Source organism: Carassius gibelio, chromosome A19, assembly GCF_023724105.1.
Source record: "Carassius gibelio isolate Cgi1373 ecotype wild population from Czech Republic chromosome A19, carGib1.2-hapl.c, whole genome shotgun sequence".
Taxonomy (NCBI): domain Eukaryota; kingdom Metazoa; phylum Chordata; class Actinopteri; order Cypriniformes; family Cyprinidae; genus Carassius; species Carassius gibelio.
Window position 1 is genome coordinate 16,365,404 of NC_068389.1, and position 15,051 is coordinate 16,380,454.

The 15,051-nt window shown below is 34.7% G+C and overlaps 1 protein-coding gene across 1 annotated transcript; it reads left to right on the forward strand.

Moving 5' to 3' along the window:
- Positions 1–6: 6 nt before the first annotated feature.
- hepacam2 (HEPACAM family member 2) lies at positions 7–14,467 on the forward strand. The gene is made up of 9 exons (XM_052532624.1): positions 7–786; positions 8,895–9,251; positions 10,061–10,345; positions 10,892–11,191; positions 11,737–11,862; positions 13,232–13,253; positions 13,343–13,377; positions 13,852–13,925; positions 14,032–14,467. Exons 1-9 carry the CDS (start codon positions 726–728, stop codon positions 14,140–14,142), a joined length of 1,371 nt encoding a protein of 456 aa, XP_052388584.1. The 5' UTR covers positions 7–725; the 3' UTR covers positions 14,143–14,467.
- The last annotated feature ends 584 nt before the right edge of the window (positions 14,468–15,051 follow it).

Genomic DNA, 15,051 nt, shown 5'->3' on the forward strand with positions numbered 1-15,051 from the left:
GTCTTTCTGTGATATAAGAACAAAGCAAAATTTTCAGCTGCATGGCAAAACAACTGTATTCTACCCAAGCTGTGATTGTGAGTTTGCACTTTGTTAATTGTTATGCAATAAAACACCACAAAAAAAGAAGGTAAAACTGCACAAAATTCAAATATACACTACCGTTCAAAAGTTTGGGGGATGGTAAGATTTGTAAAGGTTTTTAAAAAGCAGCTAATGCTCACCAAGGTTGCATTTATATGATCAAAAATACAGTAAAAACTGTTTTCATGTCAATTTGGGTATTTATCTCAAGCTTTGCTCCAAGTTTTTGTGTGATGTCTCTGAAAAACATTGTTTTGTCTTAAGTCATGCATGGATTTAGGTGAAACTTTGCATGTCCGTGCATTGTGTGCTTTGTCTGTCTGGGACTTGATTGTCAGTCTATGCTGGTTTCACACTCGTACCTGTGTGTGTGTGTGTGTGTGTGTGTCTGTTTAATGCAACTGTTTAAGAGAAATTTCCTCCTGTGATCTGACACTGTGTTTAAGCTGTGTATATCTGCAGTGAGGGTGAGACAGTCTCTGGCCCTCAGGGTGACGGCAGTGTTTTGGAAGCTCAACCAGGTGTATGTATCCAATATGGCATGTGGGAGGGGCCTCACCTAGCTTCTCTCATTTCCCTGGCAAATAGTGTCACCAGTTCCCTTTTCTTGTCACACTGCTTCTAGAGATTATATAGCAGAAATGGAATGTGTTGGAGTCACTATGTTTCTGCTCATGTTCACCTTATTTCTAATCGTTCCTGGTAAGATGCTTTTCATTAATTTTTGAATGAATAGAAGCAGTAAAACTTTACACACTAAAACTTTAAATATAATTTTATTTTTATTTTTTGGGCCGAAAATGTGGGGTTAAGACATAAGGGAAATTCAGTATTTTGGGACATCATATAATTAAATGCATTTCTAGAGTTTGCTGTAAAATGTTTATTATTTAGCCTGAAATTACATTGAAAAATGTTTTTTACATATCTAAAGAAAAATATGGAGGGGTACTCTGGAAAACATGTCATTTAAATATATATATATTTGTAAATATTGTTTCTTCCCATTGATGACTCTTAAAGTTCAGCAAGAAAAAAAAACCTCCACATTATTTCAAGTAGCAAATTGGCATGGATCCAGAAAGAATAGATCTGTGGTTATGTTTCAATTCTGTAATTAGCAGAAAAAAAAATTGCAAGGCGTTTACTTCCTGTTTTCACTTCCATATTGAATTTTCAGTAGAACATATTCCCACTGTAACATCAGTCATTTATAAAATAAAAAAAAAGAACTGGTCAAATATAATTTTAATAATTCAATGGGCATTTTTATGTATAATCATAGAATTTCATACAAGATTTTATGCATTAAATTTTTTAAAATACTATAGTTTTTTTGTGCTAAATAAAATGTTGAAAATTTTTACATAAGCACAATTTGGGATCACACAATCATGATTGTGGAATTTCTGATGTCTAATATATTAAAGTTTTCAAAATTATATTTAAATTAACACACAAAATATAGTATATATATATATATATATATATATATATATATATATATATATATATATTAAATAAATACAAATATGTAATACAGTTCTAGATTAAGTTAAGACATGACAAGACACATGACTCGTAGTCTTAAGGCGGTCGCACACCGGACGAGACGCGCCGCGTCGCGTCGCGCCACATGTAGGACAACTCGAGGTATCGCACACTGGACGCGCACATTCTAAATGCGTGAGCTCAATTTCGCAGCAAGATGGGAGAGTTTTAACTTCATCTATTATTTTATATTATTTATTTTAAATATATGATTTTAATTGATAAAAGCTGAGTTTTTAACGTTAATTAATGAAAATAATCTGTGTTATTATAATAAGTCTGTTATTGTTTTGTTGTATCTGTTGTCTAGGCAACTGTGCTGCTGAAAACGTAACCAAACACTTTGTAATGTTTTATTTGAATGAAACAAGTGTGCTGTACTTTAATTTCAGTTTCAGTTTATAACATCTGGGTTTTTTAATATAAAACTATGCGGATGGCGCTCTGTGGCGCGGCAGAAATTTGAACAGCGTTCTGAGTCGTAGCTGGGCGCCGCGGACAGACGCCGAATGGCGCCGCCGGTCAGTGTTGCCAACTTCTTTCAATGGAAAGTAGCTAAACCCTGCCTGAAAAGTCGCTAAATGTCGCTAGATGACGTCATATGCTAATTAGCATATTCGTGACGTAAGTGCGTCATATTATCTTGCCCTTTCTGTGCTCATGTACTGCATTTTAAGGCCGCCAAAATTCTCAATAAAAGTTTTTTATTATTATATTTGAATGTTTCTGTTGTCCGACAATGGAATTAATATTATAATGACTGAAACGCGCCTATTAAGAATACATAACCTGCTCTCAAAGATGTTAATCTCTGCACTAAAATCCTATTCACGACATTGTCTAATGAAATCACATACACATAAGATTAAGATAATGATTGTACTATGATTTCGGCTATACTTGTATGTAAAATAGAGTTAGAAGCAACAGAATATATTTTTTTAACTGAAAGTGCTGCTCCTCTCTGCTCGTTGAACATAGCAGATGCAGAGAGAGTGAGGCGTGTGCGCACGCTGGGAGAAATAGAGAGAGAGAGAGCTCGTGCGGCATTACCGGAGATTCTCAGAGAATAAATAAGGTATGTCAAAAAAAGTCGCTAGATTTGTCGCTAGTCGCTTTTTTGGAAAAAAGTCGCTATGGGGGTCTGAAAAGTCGCTAAATCTAGCGACAAAGTCGCTAAGTTGGCAACACTGCCGCCGGTGTGTGTACTCACATAGAGAATAATGTTTTTTTTTTTTTTTTTTTTTTTTTTTTTTTTTTTTTATTAGTTTGGGAAAACCATAACATACAACATGTTATCAAGAAAGAAAAAAGTAAAAAAAGAAACAGAAAAAGATAGAAATACAAATTACAACAGACAAAACAATTGCCAGGGGGAGGAAAGTATTATACACGCATATATAACATCAAATAAACAAATTGTAAAATTTACAAATTTTCAAAGTTCTTACAGCTTTTTTGTTCACAGAGTCTCTGATACTGTCAATATAAATACATATTTCAGTTAACAAAACCATAAAATTGGGTTTTTTATTGCTAAATTTACATTTATGAATGTGAAATTTGGTCAACAGAATAAATAAATTAATTAAATAAAAGCACTGTTCTTTATCATCAGGATAGTCAGTTAAACCAAAAAGTATATTTTCCCATAACAGTGAAAAATGTTTTAAACACTGAATATTCTCCCTAATAAACTCTTGGACCTTACCCCATAGTGTAACTGAATATGCACAGTTCCAAAATAAGTGCATGGCAGTTTCCTCATATTCATTACAAAAAGTACAATTTATATTTATACCTTTTTTAAATTTTTGTAAGTAATGACTTGCTGGATAAAATCTATGAATAAGTTTATAAGAAACTTCTTTAATTTTATTTCTAAGATGATATTTTTGTGGTAATAACCACACTTTCCTCCAGCAAATAAAATTTCCATTTAATGAGGAGGCCCAGCGAGACAAGATATAAGGCACAGTAACAATTTCTTTTTGGAAAAGAGTACGAATAGCTCTATTATTACTCTTGGGGTATGATGAAAAACAAATTTTACCAACATAAGATTTAGTAACATCAAAAGATACTGAACCAGGAGAATGGTCTTTATCTATACCTCTAAATAGCATTTGTGTACCAGAAGGGATTGAACCAAAAACGATTGCAAATTCTTTTTGAGTGACTGGTATTTTATAATAAGAAAGAAATTCGTCATAAGAAAAGAGTGTTCCTTCTTTATTATATAACTGACTAATCAATTTAATATCGTTTTCAAACCAGTTCTTTAAAAAAAGAGATTTGTGTTTATAAAGAATGTTTCTGTCATTCCAGATGAAACAGCGATGCGGAGAAAAATTGTGCTTGTATATTAACGACCAAGATAAAAGCACTTGTTTGTGGAAAGCAGATAACTTAGCTGGAATTTTATCTACATTATAATTACACAACAAAAGAAAACTAAGACCACCAATATTTGAAAAAGCATAATGAGGGATAAAATTCCAAACAGAAGTGGGGTTTTTTAAGTGATGCTTAATCCAATTAATCTTAAAGGTATGGTTCATTGTGGTGAAATCTAGAAAATTAAGGCCACCATTCTCATATGAGTTCATAATTACAGTCTTTTTTACATAGTGTGTGCGATTTTTCCATAAGAAATCAAATAGTATTTTATCAATATTTTTACTAGTAAGGTTATCAAGATACAAAGATAAGGATGCATATGTTAGTCGGGCTATACCTTCAGCTTTAGTAAGAAGAACTCGTCCCTTTAAGGAGAGATCTCTTTGAAGCCAGAAATTAAATTTTTTTTTGGTTTTGTCTATTATGGGGTTGAAATTCAAAGAACATCTTTTAAGTTGGTCTTTAACAATAATGATACCCAAGTATGTAACACTCTCCTTGACAGGAATGTTACTAATACTTGTTAAATCACAGTCTTTAACAGCCATTAGCTCACACTTACTGACATTGAGATAGAGACCAGAGGCATAAGAAAATTTGTTAATAACATTAATTGCAATTGGAATTTGATCACTATTTTTTAAAAAAAGGGTTGTATCATCGGCTAACTGGCTTATAATAATATCTCTATTTGCAATTGAAATACCTTTAAGAATACTTTTTTTAACATGCATAGATAATAACTGAGTTACAAGCAGGAAAAGATATGGAGAAATAGGACAACCCTGTCTAATACCTCTTTTTAAATCAAATCTAGATGTAGTTCCATGTTTGAGTTTGATTGAGCAATTAGCATTATTATACAGGGTTTCAACAGCTGCACAAAAAAACTCACCAAACCCGAAAATCCTTAAAGAAGAGAATAAAAAAAGATGCTCCACAGTGTCAAATGCTTTGCGAAAATCTAAGAATAAAATAAAGCTATTTTCATCAATCAAATAAGAATAATCTAATATATCTAAAACCAACCTTACATTATTCGAAATGTGCCTGTTTTTCATAAAACCTGACTGAGTTTCATCTATAATATATTCTAATACATATTTGATTCTTTTTGCAAATATAGAAGCAATTAATTTATAATCATTATTCAAAAGACTAATTGGCCGCCAATTATCAATTATAGTCAAATCTTTTTTATGTTTAGGAATAAGGGTAATTAACCCCTGAGTCATGGTAGATGGGAGGCTGGATTTAGATAAACTTTCAGAAAAAACTGAAAGAAGAAAAGGGGCTAGTTGCTCAGCAAATAACTTATAAAATTCTGAGGTTAGACCATCAGTTCCAGGAGACTTATTATTTTTTAAATTATGAATTGAATTGATTATTTCTTCTAAACTAATAGGTTGGTCACACATAGCCTTATCTAAATTATTTATTTTTTTATTCCCTTCCACTGATTTTAAGAAGTAATTTGAGGCTTTAGCATCATATTGTGACGCATATAGATTACAGTAAAAGGTGGAGCAATACTCTGAAATCTCTTTAGGGTCCTTGGATATTTTATCATTAATTTTTAATTGATGAATAGTATTTAACGTTGCATGATTCTTTTCTAATCTAACATAGAGAATAATGTGTTCGAATTTTAAAGACGTGGCGCGACGCGACGCGGCGCTGCGCTTCTCGTCCGGTGTGCGACCCCCTTTATGGTAGATGGTTCCTACATTTAGCTTTTTGTGTCACATGATGCTTTAAAAATACAAAAACATAAAAGGCTAAGTGGATTATTCACAGTCAGGCTTTTGTCCATTTTCCATTTGTATGAGCGTTTGGCTGCAGCATAAATGACTGTAGTGGATGATCAAGGGGTATGAATAGTCTAATGTTTGTTTGGGTTTGGGGATGCATAAGGAATGGATTGTTAGCATGTTGGCGTGAACAGCTCAATTCCTACTGCCTATTGTCGTGGTAGTATAAGTGTACTGTTGCTACCTCTGCAATCATTCTCACCTCGTTTGGAGACAATAAGAACAGAACAGGCAAAGCACACTTATTAATGATGTATTCATAACTTAGTTTAGCGTAAACACAGGCATGCTTTTTTTTTTTGCTTTCACCAAATCTGCCCCTTGGTCATTTGTGCGTGCAATAGGGGTGTCTTTATTTATTATTTAGTGCACAACACGACCCACGCAGTTATCTATTGTAATGCACAACATGGGCTGCAAGAAGGCTGGTAGAAGCGAGTAAAGGGGTGGAGAAGGCCGTGTCCGGGTAGTTAAGGGGCCCAAGAGTGATAAAGCGGGACAAGTATGAGACTGTTTAACTGCTTACTGCCTACCTGCCTGCTGCCACATGGCCTTGCCTAGCAACGTAATGCTGATTAACAGCTGTCAGTTAAAGCAGGCCCTCCAGTCCACAGCCTACTTTCATTTCATCCATGCAAAAGAAATCTTATCCTTAAGTAAATGAGATACGACAAGAGTTCAGAAAAGTCCTCATTATATGAACAGCATTGTGGGAGCATAATTTTTGCAATCAGGTCTCCATGACTTCATGCGGTGTATGCGATTCCTGAGTGTTTGCTCATGGACCAGTTCAGACAAATTAGAAAGAGCTAGATGTTTGATCACTATCATTCTGAGAAGCTGGTCAATATTTGCTCACGCAGGTATAGGATCAAGCTGTGAGGGCAAAGGCAGTGGTGATTAAACTGCGGATCTGTGTTTATGAACTAATTAATGATGTGGATGAATCCAGTGTCATGCTGGAATTGCAGATTATGTGAGTGTAAGGTATGTCTGACTTACTCTTCTAATTTCCTTTTGTTTAGTTCATTTAAAAGTGTTCAGGTGAACTGAAGGAGAAGGAAAACTGCTCAGTTTAGCGACTGATTTAGATGAATGATTTTACCAGCAATGTCACTGTTAATGATAAACATTAATGATTTAACCAGCAACGTCACTGTCAATGATAAACATTACGGGTTCTTAAGTAGTACGGTTCTACGTAAATGACCAAAAACATAAATATTGAGCAGTTGAGGCCTGGGATGATTTTGATGGTGTACATACAGAGGGTCTTCTCTGCTTTATGGACAGTTCTGTATGTGCTGTCCCTTGTGAAAAAGAAGTGTGCTGTACTGAATGTTCACTTGTAGTGTACTTCAAATATTAAAAGTATAATTTTGAAAACTGTACTGCAGATAATAATATTAAGGAATTGGGTATAAAAAGAGCCTCTCAGAGTGGCACTGTCTCTCAGAAGTCAAGATGGGCAGAGGATCCCCCAATGCTGCAGAGAAAAATAGTGTAGCAAAATGAGAAAGGAGTTTCTCAGAGAAAAATTGCAAAGAGTTTGAAGTTCTCATCATCTACAGTGCATAATATCATCCAAAGATTCAGAGAATCTGGAACAATCTCTGTGCGTAAGGGTCAAGACCAGAAAACTGTACTGGATGCCTGTGATCTTCGGGTCCTTAAACGGCGCTGCATCACATACAGGAATGCTACTGTAATGGAAATCACAACATTGCCGTTGTCGGCTTAAACTCTATAGGTAAAACAATAAGCCATATTTAAACATGATCCAGAAGCACAGGTGTTTTCTCTGAGCCAAGGCTCATTTAAAATGGACTGTGGCAGAGTGGAAAACTCTTCTGTGGTCAGACAAATAAAAATTTGAAGTTCTTTTTGGAAAACTGGGACACCATGTCATCCAGACTAAAGAGGACAAGGACAACCCAAGTTGTTATCAGCGCTCAGTTCAGAAGCTTCCTTCTCTGATGGTATGGGGTTGCATGAGTTCGTGTTGAATGGGCAGTTTACACATCTGGAAAGGCACCATCAATGCTGAAAGGTATATCCAAGTTCTAGAACAACATATGCTCCCAACCAGACATAGTCTCTTTCAGGGAAGACCTTCCACTTTCCAGCATGACAATGCCAGACCACATACTGCATCAATTACAACATCATGGCTGCGTAGAAGAAGGATCTGGGTACTGAAATGGCCAGCCTGCAGTCCAGATCTTTCACCCATAGAAAACATTTGGCGCATCATAAAGAGTACGATGGACAGTTGAGAGTTGAGCAACTTGAAGCCTGTATTAGACAAGAATGGGTCAACATTCCTATTCCTAAACTTGAGCAACTTGTCTCCTCAGTCCCCAGACGTTTGCAGACTGTTATAAAAAGAAGAGGGGATGCCACACAGTGGTAAACATGGCCTTGTCCCAACTTTTTTGAGGTGTGTTGATGCCACGAAATGTAAAATAAAATTAAATCTTATTTTTCCCTTAAAATGATACATTTTCTCAGTTTAAACGTTTGATATGTCATCTATGTTGTATTCAGAATAAAATATTGAAATGTGACATCTACATTGCATTCTGTTTTTATTCACAATTTGTACAGTGTCCCAACTTTTTTGGAATCAGGTTTGTACAACACAAAAGAGACAATAGTGCTGTCCCCAACCTAACAGAGCAATTCAGGATAAGAGATTGTTATGTAATGGCAGGTTATTAGAATTAAGTGCTGCTAATGCACACGTTTTCAAACTTCATACTTTAACAATGGCTGTGTGCAGTTTATGTTGCAGAACAAAAATGGTGATGAAAGTCTCTTTAAGTTCAGTGTCCTTATTTTTAACCATAAATCAAAAAACTCCATTCTAAAAATCAGTTTGAACTTCCCGAGAGAATCCATGGTGACTTAGGCTTCCATTTGGCCTACAAATGGACGTCATGACTGAATAGCTCTTTTAACAATACACAAAACTGTTTATATGTGTACATTTTACTTGTATTTTTTGACCATACATTTAAGCACCATTTAACATTATCTTTTAAACAGGTACAGACTCTAAATGCATTGAATGCGTTTCACTGCAGCCCACACAGCATGGGAAAATGGGGGACCCGATGCTCCTCAAAGTTGAGACTCATTTTGATGTCCACAATGTGAGGTTCCAGGGGTCCTGGTGCAAGATTAAGCCTAATAACACTATTTTGGTCACTTTCAACAACATCAATGCCATCCCAAATCTGCGCCTAAAGAACAGTCCAGCACTCAATTTGCCTGATGTATCACTATATTTTGAACATCTGGTTGAAGACACACAGGGGGAATATGAGCTGCAGATCAACATCATCTTCCCAGGAATTCCCAGTCCAGTTGCTGTCACAAAAAGAGTGACAGTCACAGTCAGTGGTAAGAACATTTAAGTGGATCTCATTTATGACAACTGTTGATGTAGTATTAGTTACTAATGCTTTCAACGTCTTGTGAAACTGTCATTCATATGGAAGCTGTTTTCATCTCAGAGTAAAAAAAAAAAAAATGCAATTCATACCCCACAATGGTGATTTAAATTCTCACAGTTAACTTTATACCTCCAAATCTCACTTAATACATTTCAATGACTTTAAATCCTGCCATGTGCCATATTGCACAACTGTTTCTCATAATTGTGACTTTTACCTCACAATATAACTTTTATCTCACAATTTAATCTTCATATTGCACTACTCTGACTTTGGACTTTGTAACTCACAATGTGTCTTTATATCTCACAATTGCGTCTTTATCCACCTTATTTTTTAACGTGAAAGTGAGCTATTTTCTGTGAATGTATAAGACGTCTGCTTCATTCAATATTCACTATTGGTAAATAACTAGAAAAATAACAGCAAACAGTTAAACTATTTGTACTAGAACCAGTGTGTTCATGCATAGGACGATTTTTATAATATGATAACAAATACCAGTTTCTAACGTTAAGCAGTATGACTGGCTGTTTTTGTACAGTTAAAATAACTGGATGCAAATGACACCGGAAGCCGCACATATTCATTTACAAATGATCACAGTTAAAAAATAAGGAGAATATCTGACATAGTTATTTTTATTTAATTAAATTTTTTTTTAATTTCTCTCTGATTCTGAGACATTAGCAGGCTTCCATACCACACAAATACACACACACACATATGTTTTACATATGTCTTTTCTGCTCTTAGTGCCTGTGTCCATGCCTGGTATTACGAAAACCCCAGAAGCAGAACTGGTGGAAGACAGGGACAATGTGACACTGACTTGTTCTGTTGAACATGGGACAAATGTTCAGTTCAAATGGCTAAAAAACAACAGGGTGGTTGATCCAAGTGAGCGGCATACATTCTCACAAGATCATGGGACACTTATTATAAACCCTGTCAAGAAAGAAGACATCGGTCAATACAATTGTGAGGCCCAAAACCACATTAGCAGTAAGCTAAGCAAACAGGCTGAACTCATTGTGTTCTGTGAGTATCTAATATACTCTTGTGACTCCAAGCTCGCTTATCATCTGTTATCATTTCATGTGTAAATCACCGCACACTGGTTCCTCCTGCAGCCTGAGAATGACCTGCTGTTTGCATTGTTACTCAGACGTCAAACGTGTTCTGACATGTCATTTATATTAAAACAAAAGTCGACCTGAAATATGAATATGGATAATTTATGGATAATTCCCCTCATTAAAAAAGTACAAAAATAAATTAATAGTATTTTTTAAAAAAAATATGTTGTTTACATTCACATAATATCATTAGCCTAATAAAAGTGTATTTATTTTACATAAAAAATGTTTCAAAATGCAATTTTGAAATCACATGACAACCTGAAAAATTACACTGTTTTTCTCCCCAAACTTCCCTACTGTTGTATGATATCTCTGACATAATAAAGTAATATTAATTTAACTATAGTACTAAAAGTAATAGAAAATCGCAATGAAATTTATTTTAAATGAATGTTGAAAAGAAAACTACTAATATGATGTTTTGTAACGTTACCACATTTTTCAGACGGGCCTTATAACTTGGCAGTAAATTCGGACCAAGGTCTGAAGACTGCAGGGGTGTTCATGGTGAACCCGGAGGAACTGGCCTTTTTTGAGTGTATTGCAGACTCCAACCCTCCCAACACCTGCATCTGGATCTCGAAGACAAAGAACAGCACAGAGGTTCTCATGACTGGACCTCGGTTTGAAGTGAAGCCGTACGAGTTACCCCAGGGTAAAGAGTTCTTGTGCAGAGCATTCAACAATATGACGAAGAAGCAGGACGAGACCAAGTTCACACTGGTGATGGCCAGTCTTGACAGAGGTATGTTTGCGTTCATTGTCTAAGATCTGAACATTCTTCCTCATCCCCAAATAAAGACAGTGATTTCTGACCTTGAAGCTTAAATAATTCTACAAACAAACAAATAAATAAATATTGTTTAATAATAATACAAAATAGGCTATATGTATTATTATTAATAATAATAATAATGACAACAATGTTTACTGGCTTTAGTATTTTAAGTTAATATTTCTTATTTTTTATTCTTTCATTCCATCCATTGCGTGGTCGTGGCAAGCTGAGTTTTTTTTTTTTTTTTTTTCCAGTTGCTAAGTGCAAATCTGTCCCACCTGTGATTAAGTGTTGCTGTTCCACTGGAAAGTAAATAGGGGCTGGCACCTGTCCTTATTGTTTACGTTGTTACAGGCAGTGAATTTTGGTCCAGAGTGCATACAGAATAAAAAAAACAAAAAAGTGCAAGCATGCAATAAAAGTTCTTGGTTGTTTAAAGATGAAGATCACACCAGAAATCACACATTTTAAAATATAAAGTGTAAGTAACACTGATATCGATCTGTTTCCAGGAAAAGCCAAATACAGCCAGGAAGGGAGTGTACTCTCTTCAATGGCTTTCATTACGATCTCGTCAGTCCTCATCATAGTGTGTATGATGTTTGTGCTCCTAAGGAAGAGCTGCCATCCAAGAAGAAGTATGATATCATTCTGATTTTTAAAGATATTCAGGCATCACCTTAATAATGTGTCATTTGAACAAAATCAATTATTTATGAAATCATTTGTTTAAAGACCCAACCCTCACCCTCCCCAAAAAAATCAGAATTTAAGATTTGTGTGTTTGCCATCTGCACTCCTAAATGTTGTCAAAATTCACTTTTAAAGGGACAGTAAGTAGGAATTACTCCCATCTAGTGGTGAAATTGTATTTTGCATTCAAACTAATTTTGCTCTCCAGCGCCTCGCTTTTTCAAATGCGCGTTGCATCTACGGTAGGCGATATGTACCAAAAAGCTTTGACAGGATGTCTTCTAATAGCACTTCGTCGAGTTTTCCTTCAGGTGAACAGGTGTGTTATTTCAAACAAACTGCAACATGACAACTAACAAACGAATGTTACAGTATGAATTACTGACTGTGGAAAACATGAAATATTGTAATTAGTAGTTATGTCTTCTTTATTCGTTATATTTTCTGAATTATATGCATTGTTAGATATAAAAAAAATATTATAATATAGATTGTAACACTGACTTACCTGTCGAGAAGAAAACTGGCCACTTCAGCGTCTCTTTTGAAATCTTTATCAAGCATTAGCTCTTTCCACCTAGAAAAAGCTTCCCCGACATTAACTCTTGTTTTCTGTAATCTACGGTCACGTTTCCTTTTACGTTCTATTTTTGACTGTTTTGGCGACTATGTTTTATTCTCCTGTGGCGCTCTATATGTATGGTCCATAATAAGAATGCAATCCAGACTTTTAAACTTGCTGGTGCAGTTTCAAGCACCTCTCACTTCTCTGCACCTGCGTTTCTGGCTCTGACCGAAAACGCGCTGTGGAAACGCGTTGGCTTAGTACTTTTTGTCCCTCTCTGCTATTATAGTTTTGCAAGATGGCGGAACTACATGGAAGCCTCCGTCGACCTACCGTCCCATGTATATAAAGATAATAAATTCTTCATTTACAAGGATTAGTTTAAACATTGGCATAGGTATTTGTACACCATTGAGGGCATATTTATGAATAAAAATATTGATTTTAGATAATAAAATACCTAAAAAGTTACTTATTGTCCCTTTAACGGATGTAGAAATGACTCATTCTGTACTACACAGATTTTCATCCAATCAAAAGCTCTCCAGAAAGAGTATGTCCCTCAACCCCTTTAACTATGTCTGTTTTCTTTAAAAAAAGAAGAAAAATGTATTATAAAATATCAACACAGAAAACTGTTTCATCTTATTTCAAAGGGGTCTTTAATCTTTAAATCAGTTTATATTTAAATTAAATAACTGTTATTCCTTAGCAATAATTTACATTCACTTTGTATCCTTTTTCTACAGTGATAAAGACTATCTTCAGGCGGTAAGAAAATATTTCTTAAATATCTGAGAAATATATGACACGTTTGTTTATTTAAGTGACATCACTGATGGATTGATCCTGTCCTGCAGGCCAGTGACAGAGCAAAGAGGACTGCGGCGCTCTGGTAGGTTTACTGTGTGTCTCAGACTACAATATACCTGAGTTGTTAAGCGCTGATGTGTACACTACCTCTCTGTGCAAACAAACTACTATATTCATATCAGCTTGGTTCCTGTCAGCATACTTTAAACATATTTTCCACCTTAACTTGGCTATACACACAGTTACTCCTTTTGGAGAATAAATAGGATATTACTAATGACTTACTGTCTAAAATAAAATGGTTGTGTGCTAGTGAACTAAAACACTGTTGAATTATTACTGTCAGACCAAATTGCTTTAAATACACTACATAACATCGATCTCAATAGAAATTAACGGCCAATAAAGTTGTTTTATTACAAATAAAAATAAAAATGAATAAAAATGAAAAATAAATAAGCTGAAGATTTATATTATTTAATGTATAGAATATATTATACAGTGTCTTAAGTTTGCTTTGTATTATGATACACTAATCTGATTAATATACTTGCAGGTCATGAAGATGCAACTGAAGACTTTGGCATTTATGAATTTGTCTCTGTACCTGGGAAAATGGAGTCAACACAGGTTTTTTTTTTTTTTTTTAAAGTCATAATAAATAATAATCACTTGGTGTTTTGCATGAGCAGTTTTGCCACAGAACAGTTTGCTATTTCTTCTCTGTGTTTTCCAGGCATCCTGCAGGTCTTTGACACGGCTTGATTCAGTCAAAGATTTGCATACCACTATCTATGATGTCATCAAACATGTGCCTGAAACTCCAACACTGAGTCTTTTGAAATGAGAGGTGGATAGTCATGTGTTCTCGGATCTAAAGATGAAAGGCGTTTTTTTTTTCTGCTAATTTTTCTCTCTACAGTCACACATTTAAGCGTTTCTTTTGTTTTACAATTATTCTTTTTTTAAACTACTTATACTAATCATACATTTATAAACTTGTGCTGGCCACTGAAGTTTTTAAATAAGAAAAATATGACATTTTTGTTCTGTAACAGGCATGCTTAATGAAAACGCTGAAAGTATTTATATATGAATACAGTCGTCATCTGAATTTCGAATGTAAATATGATGTATGCATTTTGTACATTAAATCTGTATTTGTTTTTGCACACTGCAGGGTATTCTGTTATATTCTCATTACATTTTCAAGATGCCATAGTTTTCTATTTGATGCACCTGCTCCTCACGTTTTAAAACACATATGGACGCTCCGGAATTTGGAAATAAGGGTTTTTAGAAAAAAAAATGTATGCATTATTTTATTTGTTAAATATAAAACATAACAAGAATTTTGATTGACTTTTCAGAGTTTAGCTCTCCGACTTTATTATGTTGATGAAAATGCTGCATCTCTGAGTCTCTTTTTATGTTTGTGCATCATAAGTGTTTAAATGTATAAAATCTCAAAGGTAAATATTAGAAATAGGACAAGTGTTGCAGTGAATCTTTCTGTGTACATATTAAGCTGATCATTTTGATTATGGTATGCACTGTTGGGTATTTCAACTGGCAATAATACTGAAACAAACACACAGTGTTTATAAAAGGTAAAATGATTTATAATATGATTATGTGTTTAATTGCTCTGTTTTAAAGGAAGAAGCGAAGCATTCATCAACAGCTCAGCTGCCCGGAGCGAGGCGCCACTCCCTTATTTGACAGGGAAATTTTCAGCGATATCAGAGGCACTTTA

Coding starts and splice junctions, on each gene's coding strand:
- hepacam2 (XM_052532624.1), top strand. CDS start 726: ATGGAATGTGTTGGAGTCACTATGTTTCTGCTCATGTTCACCTTATTT. Junction 9,252..10,060: donor AGTGACAGTCACAGTCAGTG/GTAAGAACATTT, acceptor TTCTGCTCTTAG/TGCCTGTGTCCATGCCTGGT. Junction 11,863..13,231: donor GAGCTGCCATCCAAGAAGAA/GTATGATATCAT, acceptor CTTTTTCTACAG/TGATAAAGACTATCTTCAGG.